This window comes from Bos grunniens, chromosome 19, assembly GCF_055505025.1.
Source record: "Bos grunniens cultivar Pamir isolate PY7600 chromosome 19, Bosgru_T2T1.0, whole genome shotgun sequence".
Classification (NCBI taxonomy): Eukaryota; Metazoa; Chordata; class Mammalia; order Artiodactyla; family Bovidae; genus Bos; species Bos grunniens.
Genome location: NC_141183.1, coordinates 49,814,146 through 49,835,332, shown reverse-complemented (window position 1 = coordinate 49,835,332; position 21,187 = coordinate 49,814,146). Strand labels below are relative to the sequence as shown.

General features: G+C 39.7%; 1 protein-coding gene across 9 annotated transcripts in view; it reads right to left on the bottom strand.

Moving 5' to 3' along the window:
* ACACA (acetyl-CoA carboxylase alpha) overlaps positions 1–21,187 on the bottom strand; it is a 286,860-nt gene that overhangs the window by 205,011 nt on the left and 60,662 nt on the right. For 6 of the 9 annotated variants that reach the window (XM_086360402.1, XM_086360403.1, XM_086360410.1 and 3 more), the window contains 2 exons: positions 11,344–11,390; positions 7,934–8,186 (listed from right to left, as the gene is read on the bottom strand). In XM_086360402.1, coding sequence (XP_086216528.1) covers positions 7,934–8,186; positions 11,344–11,390 — 300 coding nt within the window. The remainder of the gene's footprint in view (positions 1–7,933; positions 8,187–11,343; positions 11,391–21,187) is intronic. The other 3 variants (XM_086360407.1, XM_086360409.1, XM_086360406.1) reach the window with 1 other exon arrangement.

Here is a 21,187-nt window from a genome sequence, read left to right as displayed (position 1 = left end):
GGGGCTTCCCAAGTAGTGCTAGTGGTAAAGAACCCGTCTATCAATGCAGAGGCTGGGTCAAGAAGACCCCCTCCTGGAGGAGGGCATGGCAACCCACTCTAATATTCTTGCCTGAAGAATCCATGGACAGAGGAGCCTGGCAGGCTACAGTCCACAGGGTCACAAAAAAGTCAGACACAACTGAAGTGACTTAGTGCATGCACACACACACACATGCATGGTCCTAGACTGGGTACCAGTTTGGATGAACCAGGATTTTGGAGTCAACTGAAGAAACTTTAATATGACATACATATTAGATGAGATGAAAATATATTGAAATACAAAAAAATGGAAACTTTTGACAAAAACAGCAGTGAGAAATGCAATATGCCTATGTGCACAGATAAGGATTCAGAAGACTATACAACAGGGTATGAGCAGGAGTTATCTCTGGGTGATGGATAAACAAGGCTTTATTTTTGGTTTCTTGTATTTTGTTTTTAATTTTTCTTATTGCTTCTTTGATAAAGCATTCTTTAAAAATAGTTTTTTCTAGGACTTCCATGGCTGTCCAGGGGTTAAGAATCTGCCTTGCAAGGCAGGGGACAGGTGTTCAATCCCTGGTCCGGGAACTAAGATCCCATGTGTCATGGAGCAACTAAGCCCGTGTGCTATAACTACTGAGTCAGCACTCTAGAGCACGTGCTCTGCAACAGAAGTCACTATAACGAGAAGTCGGTGCAGCACAGCAAAGAGGAGCCCCTGCTCGCCGCAACTAGAGAAAGCCTGGGCACAGAAACGAAGATCCAGTGAGCCATAAATAAATAAATATCAAATACATATATATGTGTATATATTTCCAAGTTCTGTCTCTTTTACATAAGGCTGAGATTTAATCAGAGGAAAACTGCTCAAAGAGAACACCAACATATCTATTACACCCAAGGTTTGAGTCAGGTCTAGTGGCTGACGGTATGAGCTCTGACTGAATTCCATACACAGTGTGCTGTGTGACCTCCGGCATGTTACTTAACCTGTGTCTCAATTCCCCACCCTAAATGGTGGGTAATAAAAGTAACATTATTTGGCTCATGGAGATTAAGTGTGACACTCCACATAAAGAATGTCAGAGAGTTTGACATGTAATAGTCAAGCACGTGATGATGCAGGTTTGATCCCTGGTAGGGGAACTAAGTAAGATCCACAGGCCACTGGCCAACTAAGCTGTGTGCCACAACTGAGACCCTATGGAGCCAAAAATAAATACGTTAAAATAAAAAAAAAAGCTTCAAAACTCTCTAGTTTAATGCTTCTGAAGAGTCAAACATGTTATAGGCAATGTCACATGGAGTTCTAAATTTTCTTAAGATACTGGTAAAGTTCTTTTCTTTCTAGACCATAAAGGTGATAAAGAATATAACTCACCTTCAAGGAGCCCTTCCTGAGTGAATTTAATGACTCTCCCCTTCTTCCATAGCACCAACTACTGTCTTAAACCCCGGCAACAGCACATATTAGGTTTGATTCATATAGATAAAATGTTGGCCATTTGACATTTGGAATAAACATTTTAAGAAGTTTAAGAGACAATTAAGACGGCGTTTCAAACACATGAATTATAGGATAAAAAAGGTTTAAAGAAACCACAATACCGGCACTTCCCTGGTGGCCCAGTGGCTAGACGCTGCTCTTCCAATGTTGGGGGCCCTAGTTCTGTCCTTGGGTCAGAGAAATAGATTCCACATGCAACAACTAGAGATCCCACGCACTGCAGCTGAAAGATCCTGCAGTCTACAAACAGGATCTGGCACAAATAAGCAATAAATGAAGAAATATTCTTTTAGAAAAAAAAAAGGGAAAGAAATCACAGTACCTTAAGAGGTAAAAGATGTAACTGTGGGGCTTATCTTCTTCCAACTGGACTTCAACCAGTATATTAGTTGACAAAACTGACTACAATCTTTGTTTGGTTCAGAGTGTGATAGGTGGGGTAATCTGGATTTGCACAGCATTGTAAGTAGGCAGAACAGTGTGACCTCAAGTAACATTTCACAAGGAGCAGAGAAAATGTCAGTATCTATACAACCAGAAGCCTCTGTTAAATGCCACCAAACCATACATTAGGTATCAAAATTGAGATGCCTATGTTCACTCGTTAATGGTCTTTCTCCTCAAATGTCCAATTCTACTACTGAGGTTCAGAAATAGAGCAGCCTAGCTGATATACAGGTCACATAGCCTAGCTCACCTTCTCTAAAAAGAAAAAGCCAAAGCACAGTTATCTACCATGAGGTCTGTATAGACCCAGCAAGCTATAATTACTTTTGAAGGGTATTATTTTCAAATGTCTGCTTAGAGAGGAATTTATCCAATCTTTCACTAGAGCATATGTGATGCAAATCATCTCCAACTCTGGGAAAGTCTATTTCCTTTTCCTGACTACCCATTCATCACACCCACCAGCCTTCTCACTGAGCACCTAAAATCAAGCCCTAACTTGAAAGAGGGGCCCACTCTCATTCTATACTATGGCAGGTATTTCACTGGGCTTTACATGACCGCCAGTGAGTGTTTTCTGAGAATGTACGGATTAGACTATTCATTCTGGGAGCTAATCCTAAACTCAGCCAGTCTCTATTTAATTTTGGGTTCAAAGGATGAAAAGGAGTATCTGAATCAATGTCATCATTTTCACAGCTTAGGAATATGAGTCCAAAGAGGTAACACGAATTACCTGCGATCACGAACTTAATTGGTGGCAGGTGTCAGAACAGAGTCTTTCTAATATATAAAGTGAATCTGGATGAACTTAAGTTACCCCAAGTGACTTAAATGAATCAACGGAGAACCTGTGCTCTATTTGGAACATTAGCTGTTTCAGAAGCAAGTAGGAACTGGCACTGTCTCCTTCCCAGGCTGCTGATCACACTTCAATTCATGGTTCCTCCACGAGCTACAGGCATGAGTTTTGCAATGGCAGGGCATGCAAAGAAATTATCAGGCACTCATATCATTGACTACACAGTCTTTGCAATAAGAATCATCAACTTTGGGAATGATTTGGGAACCATAAACTGCCTTGTAATATCATCAGCTGAATATCTTAAAACGGTATTTATCTCACCATTGCCAAACTCACAATTTCCTAACCCAATAAATGGATATTCTGCTTCCCTTGGCCTCAAACTGGACAAATTTCTCAAGATGCTGTGGGTCTTTTAAGATCTAGATTTCTCCCGGTGTTTCTCAACAGGAGCAATATGACATTATGAGAACCATCCTCAGTGTGTTGTGTGTGATTATCCAGTACACGGCAGAAGGTTTAGAATCTTTGGTTCTGTCTTCCAAATGCAAGTAACCCATAAGTCACAACCTCTACACATCTACAAATGACCTCGGGGAGGAAGATGCTATCCACCAGTATTAGCCTTCAGGCCAATCATTAAGTGAAAATTAAGTAAGAAAAACTGCTTACATAAAGACCTGACCTCTTTTCCCTGCCACTAAATGCTGACTTCCATTCCTCTTTTTTTAACCCAGAGATTAGATATAATATTTTATTCACTAGCTCCCAAAAACCAGCTTTGTGGGAACTATATAATTAGAACACTTGAGGAGACAAGTTATTGATATGGAATCAGGGCATCTAACTTTTAATTCCAGTTTCTAGCTATTCATCTTTAGGCAAGTTCTTTTCCCTCTTCAGTCCTCAGTTTTATCATCTATTTAAATAAAAGGCATTAGTCTAAATTCTCTCTCTGGTTCACTGAAGTTTGGGGAATCTGTGAAGTAAAACATAATTAACTTTCTTAACTCTTTTCTTTGGACCTCCATGTAGCCAAACATGGGTGACCACTGGTACTCACTACTTCCTCTTTCAGAAGCAAGGACCCCAAATCCCCAGGAATAACCCTAAGACAGGACAGTCACATTCAGCCAGATCCAGCATACGATTTTACTACAGATTCTGATTCTTAAGTGTATAAAAAGGAGCTGAATTCTTTTACAAGCCATTAATAATGGAAGCACCAAGACAGTAACAGCAGCAACAGTCACCCTAATTTATGTTTGTCTAAGCTTACCAATAATCTCAACCCTGGATGCATGTTATAATCACTTAAATAACTTTAAAAAAAATGCCCCAACTCTAAGCCAAGCCAGTATCAAGTGAATCAGAATCTCTGGGGATGGGGCTCATTTCTCAAGATTCCCCAAGAGATTCTTATGTACAGTGAAAACCAAGAACCACTAACTCAGACCCAGTAATCCAAGAAATACAAAGCAAACGAGCACAAGTTCACATGTTGGTTGTACAAGCAAACATCAATAAATAATAATATCAGATCAGATCAGTCGCTCAGTCATGTCCGACTCTTTGCAACCCCATGAATCGCAGCACGCCAGGCCTCCCTGTCCATCACCAACTCCCGGAGTTCACTCAGACTCACGTCCATGGAGTCAGTGATGCTATCCAGCCATCTCATCCTCTGTCCAACCCTTCTCCTCCTGCCCCCAATCCCTCCCAGCATCAGTCTTTTCCAATGAGTCAACTCTTCGCATGAGGTGGCCAAAGTACTGGAGTTTCAGCTTTAGCATCATTCCTTCTAAGGAAATCCCAGGGCTGATCTCCTTCAGAATGGACTGGTTGGATCTCCTTGCAGTCCAAAGGACTCTCAAGAGTCTTCTCCAACACCATAGTTCAAAAGCATCAATTCTTCAGCGCTCAGCCTTCTTCACAGTCCAACTCTCACATCCATACATGACCACTGGAAAAACAATAGCCTTGACTAGACGAACCTTTGTTGGCAAAGTAATGTCTTTGCTTTTTAATATGCTATCTAGGTTGTTCATAACTTTCCTTCCAAGGAGTAAGCGTCTTTTAATTTTATGGCTGCAGTCACCATCTGTAGTGATTTTGGAGCCCAGAAAAATAAAATCTGACACTGTTTCCACTGTTTCCCCCATCTATTTCTCATGAAGTGGTGGGACCGGATGCCATGATATTCGTTTTCTGAATGTTGAGCTTTAAGCCAAATTTTTCACTCTCCACTTTCACTTTCATCAAGAGGCTCTTTAGTTCCTCTTCACTTTCTGCCATAAGGGTGGTGTCATCTGCATATCTGATGTTATTGATATTTCTCCCGGCAATCTTGATTTCAGCTTGTGTTTCTTCCAGTCCAGTGTTTCTCATGATGTACTCTGCATATAAGTTAAATAAGCAGGGTGACAATATACAGCCTTGACGAACTCCTTTTCCTATTTGGAACCAGTCTGTTGTTCCATGTCCAGTTCTAACTGTTGCTTCCTGATCTGCATACGAATTTCTCAAGAGGCAGATCAGGTGGTCTGGTATTCCCATCTCTTTCAGAATTTTCCACAGTTTATTGTGATCCACACCGTCAAAGGCTTTGGCATAGTCTAAAAGCAGAAATAGATGTTTTTCTGGAACTCTCTTGCTTTTTCTATGATCCAGCGGATGTTGGCAATTTGATCTCTGGTTCCTCTGCCTTTTCTAAAACCAGCTTGAACATCAGGAAGTTCATGGTTCACATATTGCTGAAGCCTGGCTGGAGAATTTTGAGCATTACTTTACTAGAGTATGAGATGAGTGCAATTGTGCGGTAGTTTGAGCATTCTTTGGCATTGCTTTTCTTTGGGATTGGAATGAAAACTGACCTTTTCCAGTCCTGTGGCCACTGCTGAGTTTTCCAAATTTGCTGGCATATTGAGTACAGCACTTTCACAGCATCATCTTTCAGGATTTGGAATAGCTCAACTGGAATTCCATCACCTCCACTAGCTTTGTTCGTAGTGATGCTTTCTAAGGCCCACTTGACTTCACATTCCAGGATGTCTGGCTCTAGGTCAGTGATCACACCATTGTGATTATCTGGGTCATGAAGATCTTTTTTGTACAGTTCTTCTGTGTATTCTTGCCATCTCTTCTTAATATCTTCTGCTTCTATTAGGTCCATACCATTTCTGTCCTTTATCGAGCTCATCTTTGCATGAAATATTCCTTTGGTATCTCTGATTTTCTTGAAGAGATCCCTAGTCTTTCCCATTCTGTTGTTTTCCTCTATTTCTTTGCATTGATCGCTGAAGAAGGCTTTCTCATATCTTCTTGCTATTCTTTGGAACTCTGCATTCAGATGTTTATATCTTTCCTTTTCTCTTTTGCTTTTCGCTCCTCTTCTTTTCACAGCTATTTGTAAGGCCTCCCCAGACAGCCATTTGGCTTTTTTGCATTTCTTTTCTATGGGGATGGTCTTGATCCCTGTCTCCTGTACAATGTCACGAACCTCATTCCACAGTTCATCAGGCACTCTATCAGATCTAGGCCCTTAAATCTATCTCACTTCCACTGTATAATCATAAGGGATTTGATTTAGGTCATACCTGAATGGTCTAGTGGTTTTCCCTACTTTCTTCAATTTAAGTCTGAATTTGGCAATAAGGAGTTCATGGTGTGAGCCACAGTCAGCTCCTGGTCTTGTTTTTGCTGACTGTATAGAGCTTCTCCATCTTTGGCTGCAAAAAATATAATCAATCTGATTTTGGTGTTGACCATCTGGTGATGTCCATGTATAGAGTCTTCTCTTGTGTTCTTGGAAGAGGATGTTTGTTATGACCAGTGCATTTTCTTGGCAAAACTCTATTAGTCTTTGCCCTGCTTCATTCCGTATTCCAAGGCCAAATTTGCCTGTTACTCCAGGTGTTTCTTGACTTCCTACTTTTGCATTCCAGTCCCCTATAATGAAAAGGACATCTTTTTTGGGTGTTAGTTCTAAAAGGTCCTGTAGGTCTTCATAGAACCGTTCAACTTCAGCTTCTTCAGCATTACTGGTTGGGGCATAGACTTGAATTACTGTGATATTGAATGGTTTGCCTTGGAAACGAACAGAGATCATTCTGTCGTTTTTGAGATTGCATCCAAGTACTGCATTTCGGACTCTTTTGTTGACCATGATGGCCACTCCATTTCTTCTGAGGGATTCCTGCCCGCAGTAGTAGATATAATGGTCATTTGAGTTAAATTCACCCATTCCAGTCCATTTCAGTTCGCTGATTCCTAGAATGTTGACATTCACTCTTGCCATCTCTTGTTTCACCACTTCCAATTTGCCTTGATTCATGGACCTGACATTCCAGGTTCCTATGAAATATTGCTCTTTACAGCATCGGACCTTGCTTCTATCACCAGTCACATCCACAGCTGGGTATTGTTTTTGCTTTGGTTCCATCCTTTCATTCTTTCTGGAGTTATTTATGGACATTCTCAATTATACCCAGAGAACTGCGTTTCTAGAGGAAAAGGAGAGCTCTACAACAACCCCTTGTTCCTCAATAAAGACTGGCCTTGGGACTTCACTGGTGATCCAGTGGTTATTAAGAATCCACCTTGCAATGCAGAGGACACGGGTTCGATCCCTGGTCAGGGAACAAAGATGCCACATGCCAAAGGAAAAGTAAGCCTGTGCACCACAACTACTGTGCTTGTGCTCCAGAGCCTGTGCTCTGTACAGCCACCATAAACTAAAAAAAAAAGAATATAACTTCCTGACATGATCAAGCAGTTCAGAGAAAGATTACTACCAGATTACTACCATCCCTGCAAACGCCCTATCAGTCACTGGACAGTTATAACAATATTAGTCAAAGTAATAGAGACTGAAATTCCTCAGCCTCACTTACTGAGTCTCGCTAGAAGACCCCCCGTAAGAAGAACAAGAGAACAGTGAGAGGAAACATTTGGGAAAAGATGCTTTTGAAAACCTGCACCCCAGGCAAAATAGATCATCTCCCACTTACTCATCAAAACTTTAAGTCCAGTGATGTAGATAAAGGGGAAATAATCTTGACTCAGAACATCCTTGCTCTTTCTAGAACAAGATCAGTGAAACCAATAGGACAGGCTCAGTAAGAAAAAGGTTCAGCTTCTCTGACTTACCTCATGTGTAAGGCCAGACCATCCTGGAGGCTCGAGATGCCCAAGTCAGAGAGCGTGTCTGAGCTGACCGAGGCTGGCGACAGAGAGCCCTCCTTCTCCTCCAGCAGGTCGAGCTTCACCAGGTTGCTAATCTCATCCTCCGAGTTATCTTCAGACACGGAGCCAATAATGAATCGGGAGTGCTGGTTCAGCTCCAGAGGTTTGGCCAAGGAAGAAGGTTCATCCATTGCTTCTTCAAAATGAGCTCTCAGAGCTATAAGAAGACAAAGAATAAGTGAGAAAAACAGCTTATGAATAATAACCTGAGGAAATAATAATCTGAGGAAAGCCACAAGTTAGACCTAATACACCACAGCTGGCAGGCACCTGGAGCAAGGCAGAGTCTGAAATCTAGTGTTCTTGGCTACTCTTTTTCAAGGATTTGCTTTCATTTTTTTCTTAATTCTTTTTTTTTTAAATTTTGGCCCACACTACACAGCATGTGGGATCCTAGTTCCCTGGGCCAGGGATCGAGCCTCCTGTGTTGACAGCACAGAGTCCTAACCACGGACCACCAGGGAAGTCCCAAGAATTTTGCTTTCTAAAAGAAAATTCAGATCATGGGAACTACACCTAAAAAAATTAAAATCTGTTCCCTTTTCCTCAAGGAACATTCTCTCTAAAAACTATAAGCCATTCCCAATGTCTATAAATTTGGTGATGTCCAGGAACTAATAATGACCAACGGAGAAATCTTTGCAAGTAGGTGAAAGCTGCTTGCTGTGATATTGTGACTTCAGCTGTTAGTACTGGGGCTTCCCTGGTAACTCAAAGGGTAAAGAACCCGCCTGCAATGCAGGAGTCCCAGGTCTGATCCCTGGGTTGGGACAATCCCCTGGAGAAGTGAATGTCTACCCACTCCAGTATTCTTACCTGGAGAAATTCACAGACAGAGAAGCTTGGTGGGTTATAGACCTTGAGGTTGCAAAGAGTCAGATATGACTAAGCAACTAACACTGACATTCATTAGAGAGAATGCAGGGTAAGGGTTTGGGGACAGCAATGGGCTTTTGAAACTTGGTGTTTAAAGTTAAGTATACAACTATAACCTGGTTCCAAATATTACACTGTGAAAGACTATGAATTTTATGTAACTGTATATATTTATTATACTTAAGTGAAATAATATATAACAAACTATACATATTTATTATACATAAGTGAAATATATTTATAAATGTACATTCATATATAAAGAAAACTAAATGTGTATATATACTATACACTACACACACACACACATACAGTTTGCTTTAAAGCAAATTCCAAATGAGTATTTCTTAATTTAAAAAAATCTTTACTTGTTCCCATGAATTTTTTCTTAAAATTACATATGTTAAAAATTCATCCCAAAATCTCTGTTTGGGGCTCTAATGTGCTGACTGCTGACATGATAGCGAGAAAGTGAATCTACTATCAAATTTAAAATCTATAATTACAATTACGGAAGTGTTATCTCAATTAGGTATAAGTTTTCTAGATACAGGGCCTTACTAGTCAAGAGTAGATGTTATCAACTGCTAACAAACTAATTAACAAAGATCAAAACATAGCTCAAAGATGATAACAATAATAAAAGCAAAAAGTAAATGAAATAATATTTACTCTGTCATTTCAAAAATCCTATTTTAAAAAGTCAAAACTACACATCAAATTGGTATTGAACAGCTTACTGCCTGACCAACAATTCTAATTGAGAGAAATGATTCCCAGTTCTGATACTGAGATGCTCTAAGAAAGTTACAGTAATAAACTTATTATTAATAACTTCATATGCTATAAACCACTTTGATGGATAAAAGTGTTCTTTGACAGTAGATAATGAAACATCAAGATTTTAAAATATTTGAGAATCATCACTAAATATGTTAAAACCACAGATGCACCATTAGCTTTGTGTAAGTTATGAATCAGAGCTTATTCATTTACAGAAACAAAACAGGATCTGCAAACGCTAGAGCAGTGGTTCTCCACGTGTGGCTGCTGGACCATGACAACAGCCACAGTAACCACATCACGGGGCTCTGCCACGGACTAGGTGACCATACCTAAACCCACGTGTCAGGGCACAGTAATCCATTTTTTAACAAGTCCTGAAATTTGAAATCCACTGTGCTAGAAGAATGGAACAATAATAAAAATTTGGCAGGAATGCTAGAAATTACCTATAGACATTTCCTAAAAGTGAGCTGGGGATTACTTAGTTTTTCATTTTAAAAACCAGAATCAAATATTAATATAAAAGCATCATGTGACAGGAAAAACTTGATGTCTAAATTCACTACACAGGGGGCTTCCCTGGCAGTCCAGTAGTTAAATGACTCCATGCTTCCACTGCAAGAAGCCCAGGTTTGATCCCTGGTCTGGGAACCAAGATTCCTCAAGCTGTGTAGTATGGCCAAAAATAAATTAAATAAATTCCCTATACATTTCTCCTTTAGAATATCAGGTTTCTTTTTTTAAAAAAAAATTTTAGTATCTCCAAATTTTATAAAGAGGCTTATTTCCAGAATGCTTGGTTTTCAAAAAAACCCAAGTCATTAAAAAGAAAAAAAGATATAAGGGGAAAAGGAAGAGAAGGAGAGAGGGAAAAACTATAACAGATTTACCACTCTGAAGAACACCAACAGGTACAGCAGCAAAAAGGCTGCTGCTTTCATATTTTTAGAGCAGTGACTAATCAAGTTTAAAAATACTAGATTAAAAAAAATTTCCAAATTCCATCTCAACTAACACAGAAAATGATAGTTGCCTTCTTCACAAGAGAAATAAGTAAGGCACTCAGGGACAGATTCTAGTTTATAGTCTAAGCAAAATTAGATAACTGAACACACACACACAACATCCTATTGAGAAACGACCAATTCTCTGATTCCAAGGGAGAAGAAAACGAAAGGGCTAAATAAATGAAAGGCTCCACATGGTCAACTTCAAATTGTTCTTTCCAAGCTATGAACATGAAGAAAGCCTTCCCTATAGGTTCCAGAGACTGAAAGCAGCTAAGAGTCAACATCTTAAAAGCCTGTCCACCAACCGGCAACTCTACTTGAGCGGTATTCTCAGGCGACAAGCCTACAAACCACAGAAAAGAGAAGTCGTGTATGGAAAATTACTGAGTAGCTGCCAGACACTCTAGAAGCTACTCCACCGCCCATCCCATGTCCAGTGATTCCAGCCGGAATTAAGGAGAAAAGGTGGTGGATTCCCACCACTGTCAGTCTCCTCCACTTCAGGCTACCCCCTCTCAATCTGCTTATATTCTTTTGTGGAAGGCAACTTTTAACATGAAAGTCTACAATTCCTTATTTCAGCACATGAACATAAAACTTTTAACACATTGTACACATGAAAGAGCATTATTTGTAACTGACCTCTTATAATTCTTATTGTCTGAGCAGATATCCACTTCCAAAAAGAACTAAAGAGAGAAAGAGAGAGATTTGAAGTGTTTGTTTTTTTTTTTTTTTAAGAAACTCAAATTTTATCAATTGCTGTTTTGTTCATCTTAGTATAAAACTAAATACTCAAAGTATCATTTTTCTGGTCAAATATACTATTTATTAACTTGAAGTTCAAAGTTCAGTTGATTGTTTAAATCTGTAAATCAAAAACATTATACATTCAAAGACTTTATTATTCATGAAAAGTATTAAACAGTAATCCAAGCTTACCATTCCACAAGGTGCCTTTTCCAACTGTGTGTCTCGATGGACACATTCTGACCCTATGACTCCCAATATTTCATCAAAAAGGAGGCAGTGGGGACAAGAGAACCACTAGATTCTCTACAATTCACTCAGGCTCTGATTATGTTTCCACAAAGGTTGGGAGCCAAGGAGAGGACAGGTCTCTAATTATCAAGTCCCTAAACTAAGGGAGCTAAGAATCTCTAGCTATTTCCCAAATACTCAGTTTCCTTCTTTGCCCAACAATTATAATGTATTCAGGGTAGAAATTCTCAACTTTGACTACATGTAACAATCACCTGTGGGTTTTTTTTTTTTTTAAACAAATAAATGGATCAAGAAGATGGGGTGTATTTATACAATGTAATATTAGCCATAAAAAATGAAATTTTGCCATTTGCAAAAACACAGATGGATTTGGAGGGTATTAAGTGAAATAAGTCAGGCAGAGAATGGCAGATATTGTATGATTCCAGTTACATGTGGAATCTAAAAATACAACAAACTAGGAAGTGAATATAACAACAACAACGACAAAAAGGCAGATTCACACATACAGAGAAAAGACCAGTGATTACTGGTAGGGAGGGAGAAGGCGGGGAGGAACAATAAAGGGGTAGGGGATTAAGAGGCACAAACTATTTTGCATAAAATAAGCTACAAGGATATATTGTGTAACACAGGGACTATAACCAATATTTTATAGTAACCGTAAATGAAGTATAACCTTTAAAAACTGTTGACTCTATATTGTACACCTATATATAATATTGTATATAATATTGAACATCAACTATACTTCAATTTAAAAAATTATTTAAAAAACAAACAAAAAATATATATATTATGTCTAAAGTCCATTTCAGATCTTCTGAACCAGAATCCCTGCTAGAGAACCAGAAATCTGAGTATTAAGTTCCACGACTGACTGAACCTCTTATAAATCTGGGCTTGGGGCTTTCCTGGTGGTCCTGAGGTTAAGAATACACCTTGCAATGCAGGGGACGTGGATTCCATCCCTGGTCTGGGAAGGTCCCACGTGCCTTGGGGGAACTAGGCCTGTGAGCCCCAACTACTAAAGCCTGCATGCCCTGAATCCTCTGCTCCTGCAACAAGAGAAGCCACCGCAATGAGAAGCCTGTGCACTGCAATTAGAGAGTAGCCCCCACTCTCCACCACTAGAGAAAGTCCTTGCACAGCAGTGAAGATCCAGCACAGCCAAAAATCAATTAAAAAAATTATAAAGTAAGTAAATAAATCTAGGCTTGAAAATCATTGCTCTAGAGTACAGAAGAAAAAAGAAGGAAACAACCTCTTTATACAGATAGGAAAATCCAGACGCTCAAAGAGAAGACCCCAAATGACAAACAGGAGGACTGGGGACAGTGCAGGTATACCAAGTCTCAAGTTAGGATTACCCGATTGTGTAGTCTGAGCTAGTATTATTCCCTACAATTATGGTGAAGAAGGCAGTGAAAAGAGGCAGGATGTAAACAAAGGAGTCAAAACCAAGGGCCAAGATAACAGCCTGACCCTACCACATACTGGCAGCGCACCGGAACAAGTCACTAAGCGTCTCCGAGGAGCCTCATCTGCGAAGATAAAAAGAAGTCACATGTACCTCATGGGACTGCTGTGAGGACTGAGAAAACGGAAAGGCTTTTACAAACGGTGATGCACTGTGTTTCAAACGTGAGCTAACCAACAATCAGAATACGAAGACATTAATGTAGGGAGTTACAACCAACATTTTAAAGATCAAGTGGAACAGAAAATGCTGGGGCTCCCCTGGTGGTCCAGTGGTGAGGAATCCACCTCGCAACGCAGGGGATTCGATTCCTGCTCAGGGAACTAAGACCCCACACGCCAAGGAGCAACTAAGCCCTTGCACCACAACTCCGCAACTATTGAGACTATGTGCTGCAGCCATAGAATCTGTGCGCCATGGATCCGCAAGACACAAAAGATCCTGCACGCCACAACTAAGACCCAATGCAGCCAAACAATATATATTACAAGATAAAAAAAATAAGTATTTTTTAAAAAGAAATGGTTAACAGTGCACCATACTATAAGGATAAATACTGCTTTGTAAATTTTTGTATCAATTACATATATTTCATAATGTTAACAACATCTTATTATGGTTGAGTCCAAAAAGTTAAGTCCTTTTTTTTTTTTGGCCACACCTCCTGGCTTGCAAGATCTTATTTCCCCGGCCAGGGATTGAACCCATGTCCTCAGTGAAAACCCTGAGTCCTAACCACTGGACCTCCAGGGAACTCCCCAAAAAGTTAAATCTTAAAGTCACAATTAATCTTCAAACTGCCCCCTCCACTTTATCCTCTCTAGCAAATGCAGTGGGTGAAGTACCTAAACCAATAGCTCTTAAAGTTTCTTAAGTCAAGATACTACCAGAAATCTGATAAAAGCTAAGGACCTTTTTCTGACAAAAATTCATGCTCACCCAAATTTTGCTTGCACACAAGTTTGGGAACCCTAAAGCCTTGCCATGAAATAGGCTTAGACTTTTTTCTCTAAGTGGTCAAAGAATGGAGTTGAGCCCTCGAGAAGGCTCATACAGCTGCTGTCTTATCACCTCTAAAAGAAGGCCTTTCCCCAAATAGAGCTGTAGAACATTCTACTTAGCCAAATAAATACTTCATTATGTCAAATGTTAGCAAGGTCAAATTTTCTTTTATTTAAAAATACACATAGTTGACTCTTGAACAACAGCAGGGGTTAGGGGTGCCAACCCTCCGCACAGTCAAAAAGTCGCATATCACTTGGAGGGGGCCCTCTATATATGCAGTTCCTCCAAATCCAAGATTCAGCATCCACAGATGTGACCAACCTTGGTTCCCATAGTAATTACAGTATTTACTACTGAAAATAGTCCACATATAAGTGGACCCACGCAGTCCAAACCCCTGTCATTCAAAGATCACCTGTCGATATTCTTAAACTTTTATTTGGGGACCTGAAAATATTTGCAGAAGGCTCCCAAACTGTACCCTATGTCCCTGAAAAAAATGAGGTAAAGCTAACTATAGCTAATGCACTTATTTAGACATTTCTCTAAATAAAACAGAACAGACTTTGCCAAACTTACGAAACATGTTCTTGAACTCAAATGACATTGTATTTTCCCAGCAATTCTAATAAAGAGGCAGCAATTAGTTTTCACAGTGACTGATAAAAGTATCCAAGCTAACACAGCCTACCCTTGCCTTTTTAAGCCATAGTAACTTCACTGAAATTTTAATCAAAAATAATTACTGAATTTTCTTGGTCATTTTTATCATTCTATTAATGAACTCTTCACTCCAGTATCCTTGCCTGGAAAATCCCAAGGACAGAGGAGCCTGGTGGGCTACGGTCTACGGGGTCTCAGAGAGTCAGACACAACTTAGCACATAAAAGGATTTTGGTATTAATTCAATATCCATGAGGGTTATACAGTTCTTTTTTAATTAACTGATTTACTTATTTGGCTGCGTCAGGTCTTACTTGCAGCACTCGGGATTCTCGCTGCAGCGCACAGAGGCTTCAGTTGTGGTGCGCAGGCTTCAGCAGCTGCGGCTCATGGACTCTTGAGTGCAGGCTCAGTAGTCGTGGTACTCAGGCTTAGCTGCTCTGCAGCATACGGGATCTTAGCTCCCCAACCAGGGATCGAACTAGTGTCCTCTGCATTGCAAGGCAGATTCTTAACCGCTGGACCACCACGGAAGTCCCTATACAATTTTTTTTAAGCCACATTTTATTTTCCTGCAAGATCTGAATTTTAAAATGACAAGCACTTGTGTTCCGACTAGTGAGATAAATGACAATATATTCAAAGATAAATAAGATTTGGTCCCTGGCAAAGTGGCTGTGGACACCTAAATAAACAATTACAGTAGTATAATAGTTGCTAGGTGTGGAAACACAAGAGAAGGTAAGGAAACACAAACCTGGAGGTGATAATGATGAGGGCAGGGATCAAAGAAGACTTTCTGGAGTGGGAAGGCATTAGCAAGGATTAACTAAGAAGAAAATCAAGGAGGGAGACAAAGGAAGGAATTCCATGTAGAAGAAACCATTGAATAAAGACCTAGGTAGAATAAGATTTATGAGAAATACTACATCTGAATGTCCCTCCCAAGTGGTGCTAGTGGTAAAGAACCCACCTGCCAATGCAGGAGACACAAGAGACACGGGTTCAATCCCTGGGTCGGGCAGATACCCTGGAGTAGGAAATGGCAACTAACGCAGTATTCTTGCCTGGAGAATCCCATGGACAGAGGAGCCTGGTGGGCTACAATCCAGGGGGTCACACAGAGTCAGACACAACTGAAATGACTTAGCATACAGCACATCTGAATGGTTGCAAGAATTTGAGGCCATTTCCTTCCAGAGCCAGCGGGAGACTTTGGGGTTGTTGTTTGTTTGTTTGGGGGGGGGGGGTGGTTATTTTGTTTGCTTTTGGTAAACAGGAACAGATCGCTTTAGGATATAATAGTCAGAGAAAATAATACGGTGTACTTATCTGTCCTAGTCTTCATTTCTCAGTCTAGGGATTTAGATTATTTATCAAGGAGGTAGCTGGTGCAAATTTCTGCACCTTTCAAGAAATCTTTAAAGAAGACTTGCCTAACTTCTGGATAAGGATGTTAAGTTGAATGCATATCCACTTTTGCTCCTGCTTGAAAATCCCATTAAAACAAAAGGAAAGAAAAACTTTTACAAGCATAAGCCAAAGAAAGTCACCTCTTCCTTCCTCCCCCCCAAAAAAGTCAGGGGAGACTACAGCAGGATAATTTTCTTGAAAGAGAGATGGAAGAGTGATAAATGACTACACAGACCCAAGAAAATGAAATCACGACCCACTGTAGTAAACACAGAATCAGTATAATTTATATCATAGAATCTCTAAAATGTTCAGGAAGTGGAAGTGAAAGATGGAACTATAAAGAGGATTGGATGAAATTCTATCTCAGAAGCTTCAGATCCTCAGATTTTGTCCCCAACTGTAAACCCAGGTGCCTGCTGCTCTGCCATCCTGATAAGAGACTGAAGATTTTTTCGCTAGAGAGTAAAATGGAGGGTTTCTAGGCTGAGGGATGCTGGCAACAGTAAAAGGGAAGATACCATAATGAAAGTGGAGAGATTAAGTAAACACATTGAGTAAGACTTCCCAGCCTTCCCTCCCCAATTTTCACCCTCCAAGAGGGAAACTGAAGGATCATTCTTTGCAGAATTTAACCAGATGAATGAAAGGAAAAAAAAAAAAAAGCCTCAAGTAGAACAACAACAAAGAACATTCAGTTCAGTTCAGTCGTTCAGTCATGTTCAACTCTTCGCAACCCCATGAATCGCAGCACGCCAGGCCTCTCTGTCCATCACCAACTCCCGGAGTTCACTCAGACTCAAGTCCATCGAGTCAGTGATGCTATCCAGCCATCTCATCCTCTGTCCAACCCTTCTCCTCCTGCCCCCAATCCCTCCCAGCATCAGTCTTTTCCAATGAGTCAACTCTTCGCATGAGGTGGCCAAAGTACTGGAGTTTCAGCTTTAGCATCAGTCCTTCCAAAGAAATCCCAGGGCTGATCTCCTTCAGAATGGACTGGTTGGATCTCCTTGCAGTCCAAAGGACTCTCAAGAGTCTTCTCCAACACCATAGTTCAAAAGCATCAATTCTTCAGCGCTCAGCCTTCTTCACAGTCCAACTCTCACATCCATACATGACCACTGGAAAAACTGTAGCCTTGACTAGACGGACCTTTGTTGGCAAAGTAATGTCTTTGCTTTTTAATATGCTATCTAGGTTGGTCATAACTTTCCTTCCAACGAGTAAGCGTCTTTTAATTTCATGGCTGCAGTCACCATCTGCAGTGATTTTGGAGCCCAGAAAAATAAAGTCTAACACTGTGTCCACTGTTTCCCCATCCCGTGAAGTGATGGGACCAGATGCCATGATATTCGTTTTCTGAATGTTGAGCTTTAGTCAACTTTTTCATTCTCCACTTTCACTTTCATCAAGAGGCTCTTTAGTTCCTCTTCACTTTCTGCCATAAGGGTGGTGTCATCTGCATATCTGAGGTTATTGATATTTCTCCCGGCAATCTTGATTCCAGCTTGTGTTTCTTCCAGCCCAGCGTTTCTCAGGATGTACTCTGCATATAAGTTAAATAAGCAGGGTGACAATACACAGCCTTGACGAACTCCTTTTCCTATTTGGAACCAGTCTGTTGTTCCATGTCCAGTTCTAACTGTTGCTTCCTGACCTGCATACAAATTTCTTAAGAGGCAGGTCAGGTGATCTGGTATTCCCATCTCTTGAAGAATTTTCCACAGTTTATTGTGATCCACACAGTCAAAGGCTTTGGCATAGTCTATAAAGCAGAAATAGATGTTTTTCTGGAACTCTCTTGCTTTTTCTATGATCCAGCAGATGTTGGCAATTTGATCTCTGGTTCCTCTGCCTTTTCTAAAACCAGCTTGAACATCAGGAAGTTCACAGTTCACGTATTGCTGAAGCCTGGCTTGGAGAATTTTGAGCATTACTTTACTAGCGTGTGAGATGAGTGCAATTGTGCGGTAGTTTGAGCATTCTTTGGCATTGCCTTTCTTTGGGATTGGAATGAAAACTGACCTTTTCCCGTCCTGTGGCCACTGCTGAGTTTTCCAAATTTGCTGGCATATTGAGTGCAGCACTTTCACAGAATCATCTTTCAGGATTTGAAATAGCTCAACTGGAATTCCATCACCTCCACTAGCTTTGTTCATAGTGATGCTTTCTAAGGCCCACTTGACTTCACATTCCAGGATGTCTGGCTCTAGGTCAGTGATCACACTGTCGTGGTTATCTTGGTCGTGAAGATCTTTTTTCTACAGTTCTTCTGTGTATTCTTGCCACCTCTTCTTAATATCTTCTGCTTCTGTTAGGTCCATACCATTTCTGTCCTTTATCGAGCCCATCTTTGCATAAAATGTCCCCTTGGTATCTCTAATTTTCTTGAAGAGATCTCTAGTCTTTCCCATTCTGTTGTTTTCCTCTATTTCTTTGCATTGATCGCTGAGGAAGGCTTTCTCATCTCTTCTTGCTATTCTTTGGAACTCTGCATTCAGATGCTTATATATTTCCTTTTCTCCTTTGATTTTCACTTCTCTTGTTTTCACAGCTATTTGTAAGGCCTCCCCAGACAGCCATTTGGCTTTTTTGCATTTCTTTTCCATGGGGATGGTCTTGATCCCTATCTCCTGTACAATGTCAGGAACCTCATTCCACAGTTCATCAGGCACTCTATCTATCAGATCTAAGCCCTTAAATCTATTTCTCACTTCCACTGTATAATCATAAGGGATTTGATTTAGGTCATACCTGAATGGTCTAGTGGTTTTCCCTACTTTCTTCAATTTAAGTCTGAATTTGGTAATAAGGAGTTCATGATCTGAGCCACAGTCAGCTCCTGGTCTTGTTTTTGTTGACTGTATAGAGCTTCTCTATCTTTGGCTGCAAAGAATATAATCAATCTGATTTTGGTGTTGACCATCTGGTGATGTCCATGTGTAGAGTCTTCTCTTAAGTAAACACATCGAGTAAGACTTCCCAGCCTTCTCTCCCCAATTTTCACCCTCCAAAAAGGAAACTGAAGGATCATTCTTTGCAGAATCTAACCAGATGAATGAAAGGAAAAAAAAAAAAAGCCTCAAGTTGAACAACAACAAAGAACATAGAGATCCCAAATTAAAATGCCCAGTCAGATCACCCCACAGTGAAATAAACAGTCAATGAGCCTCATTCACATTTTCATAATCTTGGATTAGTTTTTCAATCCCCTCTCTTAAAGTTTAGCAGTCAATTAAGGATTACTAGATGTCTGAGAAAAACATGAAAGGATTCTTTTTTTAAATAATGACTACCTGTAGAAAACAATGCAACTTAAAGAGATTATGCAATACAAAAAAATTTTAATTAGGGGAGGGGAGGCAGGAAGGCAACCTAACTTCTGTGGTATTTTTCCTATAAACACATAACCTTAGAATAATCACGAGAAAACATCAGACAAATTTGAATTAAAGGACAAAATACTTAAACAGTTTTCTTCAAAACTGTCAAGATCATTTTAAAAAAAAAGAAAAGAAAGACTAAGAAACCACACAGATCAAGGGAGACTAAAGAGACATCACGACTAAATGCATGCAGTTTCTTCGATTAGATCCTGGAACAATAAACTGGAGAAATCTAAATTAAATCTATAGTTTAATATTACTAAACCAATGTTAACTTCTTAGTTTTGACAAAAGTACTGTAATTATACAAGATATTAACACTGACGGAAGCTTGGTGGAGGGTATTCAGGAATCTTATGTATGCTATTTGCAACTTTCCTGTAAATCTAAAAATCACTTCAAAATTCAACACAAAATTAAAATGTTTAATTTTAAAGGACTATCATTATCCTGAGAGAACTAAGATATTACTTACATGAAACACATGGGATATTTTTAAAGGAAATATTTAAAGAACAAGAAAGAGTTCTTGTAAGTTAAAAATACAACCACAGCAATGAAAACTCAGTACAAAAATTAGAAGATAAAGAAATATCTTTCATAAATCAGAACAAAAAGAAAAAAGAATGAACAATAAGAGAAAAAAGATAAGTACTAGAGAATCTATTCAGAAGGTCCAAAATATGAAGAAGAAAGTATGAAAGTGTTAGTCACTCAGCAGCGTCCAACACTTTGCAACCCCATGGACTGTATGTAGCCCACCAGGCTCCTCTGTCCACGGGATTTCCCAGGCAAGAATACTGGAGTCGGTTGCCAGTCCCTTTTCTAGGGATCTCCCCTACCCAGGGATCAAAACTAGGTCTCCTACATTGCAATCAGATTCTTTACCGTCTGAGCCACCAGGGAAGCCCATATGAAGAAGCAACACTCTCAAAAGTAAGAACAGAACAAAATATAGAAAGCTAAAACTGATGTAGTAAGTCAATAAACTTCCTAAAATTGAAAGGCATAATGCTCAGATTAAGAAGGCCCATCAAAGGTCTATTACAACAAACAAAAACAGACAGGCACCAAGTGACATCACTAAAATTTTTAAAAAATGAAGACAAAGAAAAGATTCCACAAGCCTCCAGAGAGAAAAAAAAAAGGTCACATACAAAGGAGCAAGCATCAGAATACCCTTCATACCTAACAGCCTGAAAAAAATTATGGAAGCCTGAAGGTAGTGAAACAATGCTTTCAAAATCTGAAAGAAAATTATTTCAAACCTAAAATTCTATGGCCAACCAACTATAAGGATAAAGATATTTTTAGGCAGCAGAATCTCAAAATAATTACTTCCTAAAATGAAGCAATTAGAAAATATATTTCATTTTACAAACAGTAATACAATAATTGATACAGCCCAGAATCATAAATGTATGTTAAAACCATTGGAAAAGAGATTATTCTAAAACAGGATATTCCCGTAGTGTTAAAAAAGAAAATTGCCTTACAGAAGAGGGTTCTGGGAAGACAGTAGAGTAGCAAGTAC